Source organism: Epargyreus clarus, unplaced genomic scaffold (genome assembly GCF_041222505.1).
Source record: "Epargyreus clarus isolate Ecla_fem2 unplaced genomic scaffold, WU_Ecla_fem_2.2 ptg000011l, whole genome shotgun sequence".
In the NCBI taxonomy this organism is placed as follows: Eukaryota; Metazoa; Arthropoda; class Insecta; order Lepidoptera; family Hesperiidae; genus Epargyreus; species Epargyreus clarus.
Window position 1 is genome coordinate 4282630 of NW_027332219.1, and position 6676 is coordinate 4289305.

General features: G+C 37.7%; 1 protein-coding gene across 1 annotated transcript; it reads right to left on the reverse strand.

The window, feature by feature from the left end:
- Positions 1 to 246: 246 nt before the first annotated feature.
- LOC140745717 (uncharacterized) lies at positions 247 to 1174 on the reverse strand. The gene has a single exon (XM_073077613.1). The coding sequence runs from the start codon at positions 1161 to 1163 to the stop codon at positions 372 to 374; it is 792 nt and encodes a 263-aa protein (XP_072933714.1). The 5' UTR covers positions 1164 to 1174; the 3' UTR covers positions 247 to 371.
- Between the last annotated feature and the right edge of the window lie 5502 nt (positions 1175 to 6676).

A 6676-nucleotide genomic window follows, 5' to 3' on the forward strand; every position in this document is an offset into this window, starting at 1 on the left:
ACAATAAATTTTTATATTTGGTACAAACAGACAAAACCTTAACACTATATATTAATCTACCTGTTGCATCGATAGTGGCTACAGTTGATGCATTTGTTAAACTATCGACTAGGCGTTTATTACTTATATCTACAATTAACTTATAATGTGACAAAAAATCAACGCCAATAATTGCCTTTGTGACGTCGGCCACGACAAAGCGCCACACATAATCTCTACGGAGTCCTAAATTGTCTTCGCGCGTTGCTGCCGGAGCTCCGATCGAGGGAAGACGCACAGATCGCTTCCTGTGTCGACCAGGAACTCCACTCCCAGGGTGCGGTCGGTGATGAAAAGGCGACCCGTTGATGCGTGGCAATCACTTGTCGCCATTACTGATTGCCTTGGGAGTTTCCCGCCATGAAGTCGCACGGTTTAATGCATTTCTTTGCGTGAGCCCCATGTTTTTGGTGGTACCAACAAATGGGGTACCGGCGGTAGCTTGAGAGTGACCGCTGTGACCGTGAGCGTGATCGGTGTTGTTGTCCCATCTCTCGATGTCTGGGCCGCGATCGGTTGACCTGTATGGTCAATTCACTGACCTGTTTTTTCAGATCTGCTATCTCACGCATTAAAAAGTCGATGGGGGCTGTGGTTATCGATGATGTAGCCGCTACTTGACATGCTGGGGTGCCAAGGTCGTATATTCTGTCTGCGAGATCAGCTAGACCGTCGAGGCAGAGGGTGGCTTGGGATGCGACTATGGGTTGCATGGCCGATGGTAGACGGCTAGTCCATATAGTGCGCAGGACGTCATGTGGCATGCCGGGGCCGGCGAGATGTTGGAGGTGTCGGAGGAATTGTGACGGTTTCCGTGAGCCAAGTTGTTCGTGCATTAAAAGTTGCATAACTTTATTTTCACGCGACACTGAGAGTCTTTTTATTAGTTCACACTTCAATCTTTCATAGCTAGGCGGCCCGGTGAGGATGTCCTCGATTTCCCCGGCGTACTGCCGATCCAGGTTACCGAACACGTGGTGAAATTTTGTTTCATCGTCCACTATATTGGCGATCTTAAATTGACCCTCTACTTGGGCAAACCATATCGTGGGTTTCTCTGGCCAGAATGGTGGTATCTTTACGTGAATCGCGTTGGTCTCGGTCGTCTTCACGCGCTCCGCCATCTTGATAGGACGACGTGACCGTGTGTTCACTTGTGAGCGCGCTGTGTCGGATCCGCTATCACTGGACATTTTAGCACGTGTTTGTGCGGGGTCACCAATTTGTAGCGTGGGATGGTGAATGATGGTGTTATCTACTACGAGTTCTTTAAAGTATAAAAGTCCACAAACGATATAATACACAGTTTATTCAGTTCCACACATACACAGTATACACAAAAATAGAAGGAAAGAGAAGCGATAGCGAGAGAAAGTCTTAGGCATAAGAAACAGAAATAACAATGAATACACGCGCGAAGCGAACATATAAAAGCGAGTAGCGAGTGGCACAGGTAACGCGTCGGACGGTATTGGGTCGACTGGCGAGGCCGGCGAGGCGGCGAGGCGAGCGCGGTGATGCGCTCGCGCCTATGTCTATAGCTATACGGCACCGTGCAGTGTCTTCTTAACTACTTAGTGTCGCGCGGCGATGCCTGTCCATTTAATTTATTTTATAATTGTTTATGTGTTATGAATGTATGTATGTATGTGAATGTGTAGTGCATGTCAGTGTTATGTAAATAGGTAAATAGTATATATATAATAAATATATGAAATATAATAATGTTAAGTGTAAAATAAATATTATAATAATAATAATGTAAGTTACCCACAAGCAGTGTTAAGCGCTGCTGTGTTCTGGTTTGAAGGGTGTGGTAAGAGAGACATACTTTTGCGAGGCGTTCCAGCTTAGTCCTCAGGGGTAGCGGCGCATCTGTGGCCGACGTCAGGTAGGAATATCTAATCCTATCGGGGATAGATTACAGATGTCCATGGGCGGCAGTAGCCACTTACCATCAGGTGGACTGCATGCTCGTCTGCTACTTCACTATCATAAAAAAATAAAATAAACGCTCTCTACACTCACAGCCCCATTCTAGGATTCCCTGTGCCGTGGGTGCCATGGACACACACATAGACAAATACACAAACACCCAGACCCAGAAACAGAAAGATAAATTCATCATTTAGATATCTGTCTGGCTGGGAATCGAACCCGGGACCCTTTGCGCGTCAGACCGGTATAGTGACCGCTCCGCCACGCGGGTTGACAAAATATTTAACTACTTACTACTAAAAAAAATCTTAAACTTCAACTCATAATGCTTTATTAACCAATCGCGTGCCAGATCTCAAACCTTAAATCTACATGAAACTTCACACCAATAACTTTGCCGGTAATCATTAAGGGCTAATGGTCTTGAATTCGTCGGAGTGCCTTTCCTTGTCGCTGGAATTAATTGGCCCTTTACGTACTGCCTTGCTTATTATATGTACGAATGTGATGTATGTCTGTTTATTATAACATTTTTCTTTTAATATAGTATTTTAATAATATAGCGGTTTGGGTTAGGTTAGGTTAGATTTTAAAGTAGGTTTTTTTAATAGAATAGATAATTGTCCAGAAAAAACACCAAAATTAGTAAAAAAATACAATGTGCAATGTGCATACGAATAAGTGGACAATAAAATTTAGTTGCAATACTTTTTATACCCCACGGCTGGGCAAAATTCTTTCCCGAAAATTGGGGGACATGTGGAACAATATACCCAATGTAAAAAACTATTCTTATATTTTTTAAGGTTGCCTGTTATATTTAAAATGCTTACCTACTTTTTAACGCAAAAGTAGATTTTTTATACGGACTTTATTTTATAGTTTTACTCTTTAGCAAAAGAACTGTCGACTTGTACTGCTAAAATTTAATAAAAAATACACTTCTCAAGGCTTTGAAATATCAACCAATTCATACATGGCTTGTCCAGTGGACTAAAGCATAAAACCGTGTTCAACAGTCAAAAGTTATGCGTTGATGATGAATGAAGATAAATATTTTTTCATCTTCTTCTAGTAGCAAGATATTTCTTGACTTCAGTGAATCAAAAGACGTAATTCAAGTTTTTATCATACAAAGTTAGTGCTCGATGTAAGCGATACTGTCGCCGCGGGGAAACGAGCTGCAATTATACAAGTTTACGTGGTAGGGTCTAATTACACTACCGTTGTGATTCTTTGAAATTTGAATTTGAGTTCTATTATTAACGAGCTTTTGGCCGCGGCTTCGCTCGCGTTACGAAGTAATATTTTCATCCCCTATTTTATCCCCTTGGGGGTAGAATTGATCAAAATCGTTTCTTAATGGATGCCTAGGTCATAACATCTACCTGCATGCAAAAAATTCAGCCCGATCCGTCCAGTGGTTTGGGCTGTGCGTTGATAGATCACTATGTCAGTCACCTTTGAGTTATATATATTTAGATTTTTGTACCTTTTTGAAGGTGGTAGAAGCCGCTGTGGTTTGAATCCGGAGGACCTTATCCATTACCAATATCTTTGTTAAGAATAGGTAACCTACCTTTAGTAGTAGTTTCTCTTAAACGCACGACATTGACTTTTATTATTCGCAAAAGAAAGGATGTGCATTGTGCATGAGTGCGTGAGTATCTTTGTGTGATTATGTCATGTGCAAAAAGTTTTAAAAATAAGCTTTTTATTAAAGTTATTTTCCATATTTTTCTCAGAAAATCTTTCATTCGGAGTTTCATAAAAATGTTCGTGAATTAACGTAAAATGACGTCATCCTACATTATGGTGTTGTGACATCACAAAGCTATCATACCATATATTGTTATCCAAGTCAAATGTATATGCAAAATGTCAGCTTAATCTGTTGAGGTCAATTGGTTCAAAATTCCGTTGCAAGATTTGATCCTCACATACATACGAACTAAAAACGCAAATTAGGAAATAATACTTAGTATTTATAAGTCAAACGCAAACGAAAGCGATAATTTCAAGAGTAGGATTGAATTAAACGCCAGTGTGCATTAACCCTAAAGAAAACAAAGTTCCAAAGGTAATTTATCGGCTCCCTCTCGAGTTTTGCATGAAATGTCTATGGGATTCAACAAATGAACGTTACGATGGAAATACTTCCTTCAGGAAATGAAGATCATTTATATTTTTAAATTTTACTTTCAAATTAATTTTCTAGACCTTTAAGTATAAAGTTTCTAAAAATAAACACGATATTGAACAAAGAATTAAATGAATTGCATTTTTTTATATAGGGACCTATGTACCTATGAACCTTTAGTTTTAACCCGACCATAAGGCTTCTGATAAGGTTTGAAATTGCTATCCAAAATAATCTATCTCGATATCTTATCGACACACAGTAGCGCGCGTTCATAGCCACTGATGGTCACCCATCCAATTCCTGACCGCGCCCGACGTTGCTTAACTTTATATAGCAGTTAAACCTACACAAGCCGTTGGTTATAGTCTCTTTTATTGATGGTTGAATGTATCACTTCCTTAGTTCTATTTATAAAACAAAATATCTTAATAATTTATGTATGACAAAGTATACAATAATTTCTGTTTCAAAGTATACGAGGAACAAAGTTAGTAGAAATTCCACAAATAAGGGTTTCATGTCGGTGGAAATTGAAACAAATATATTCAAAATTAAGTGTGAAGTTATTTTTGTCTTCATGAATTTTAAATGTACTGGCACGTATTGGTTTATTTAGTGGGTATGAGTATATTGGTTGGGGAAGAAATTGTCATTGTATAGAGTTTTTTAAATTAGTATTTATTTTAAAAAAAGTATTAATTTCTGCTCATAATAGGAGTAGCAGACAAGCACGCAGTCCTCCTGATGGTAAGTGGCTACTGCCGCCCATAGACATTTCTTATCAACCCCAGATAGAATTACCTCTACCGGAGGGCGTCCGCAGATGCTTATTACCCTTGAGGATTATGCTGAAACGCCTTGTAAACGTGATTCTCCCTTACTGCACTTTTCAAACTAAAGCACAGTAGCACTTAACACTCCTAATATAAGGACTAGCTAAGAAAATAAGGGCAAATCCAACGACGCCTCATATTTTAAAAACCGTTAAGCCGCTTGGACTGTAGGACGAGGAAATGAGACGTATGTACTTACAAACATTACTCTCCGCAGTCAGGTAAAAAAATAATATGGCAGCGGTTCACCAAAATTGTACCATGAAAACCTCCACCACTCGTTAATTATCAAAAATTGTTAAAATATAGTTAAGAGCTTAATTTAAAATCATCAGCGGCTTATTGAACTAAAAAAATTAATAATGAAAGTTTCCGAGTAAAAAATAAAGTTCCAAAAATAATTTATCACTTTTTCGAATTAATACAAAAATTCCCGGGAATTTAACAAATGAAATTCCTTCACAGCAAAGTGAAATTAATTTCGATCGTTTCACAGGATTTATTGTAGGAGGTTGTATATTTAGAGAGGTTTCACAGGAAAATAAGTTGTTAAAACCCAATTGACAAGAAAAACTACTTGTACGAGTATTTATAATTAAAAATATGTTACAATTTGTTAATGATAAAGTTTATAATATTTCGTTTTCCAAACAAAACAGTAACGTTTTATTGGCTCCCGTAATTCCGGGAATTTACAAATGACGGGTTTGGTTTGAAGTTCTCGCGAACAAAATTATCCAGTTAATTTTGATTTCGCCTTTAAAATGAGTGTACTTTGTATTATTCGAAGGGATTCGCAGAAAAAGAGGTACTGAAAGTTTTTTCTTACATTTTCGCGATAATTTATTCGTGGGCAAAGGTTACAATTATCAAAGTTTCTGAGGAAACAAAGTTCCAAAGGTAATTTATCGGGTCTCTTTCGAGTTATAAAAAGCCCCGGGAATTCAACAAATGAATTCCCGGGACAGTCTGAAGTTAATTTTGATTGCTTAATAAGATGTAGGATTGAGTTTGTGTATTTCAAGGGGTTTCGGAGGTAAAGAATAAGTTTATGAACAAATCAAGAATCAAAAGGGAAACTTGTCAAGGTTTTTATTTTAGGAAATAATTAACTGTACTGTTTTTTTATGTCTTCATTACCGAAGAAAATCTGAAGTGTATACAATCACATAGCTCCAGGGAAATAAAATAATTGTAATAATTGCTAATAGTGCTTTTAAAGTTTTGAGGACTCCCGTATTGGATCTGTCACCATACCGGAACACGACAATGACACGTGGAGGGTTCCGGGTTCTATTCCCAGGAAAGGAAGGATATCTTAAGATATTTAAATGATGAATTTAAATTTCTACTGTAGGTCTAGGTGTTTATGTATCCGTCTTTATGTGTATGCCCACCTATGATATAGGACAAAATATTATACCTATAAGTGTAAAGAGCATTATTTATCGATTTAAATGTATCCTGAAAATCTTACTCGAGAAACTATCCCTTGCAATATCAACAACAAATATAAATTTTATAATCACTAAATATTATTTATCTATATCAACATATAGTCTTATTAAACTTGAAGTAAAATAATTATAGCCATCCCAGCTAATACAATCCGAATAAATGTTATCGATAAAAGGTAAAGTTTTTTCTAAAATCCAATTTCCGGGTGTAAACAAAAATCATAAATTCATCCCCTTACAGGTAACAAATCTTGACAACACGTTAC

Bases quoted from the DNA above. Each gene is read 5' to 3' on its own strand.
- LOC140745717 (XM_073077613.1), bottom strand. From the start codon at position 1,163: ATGGCGGAGCGCGTGAAGACGACCGAGACCAACGCGATTCACGTAAAG.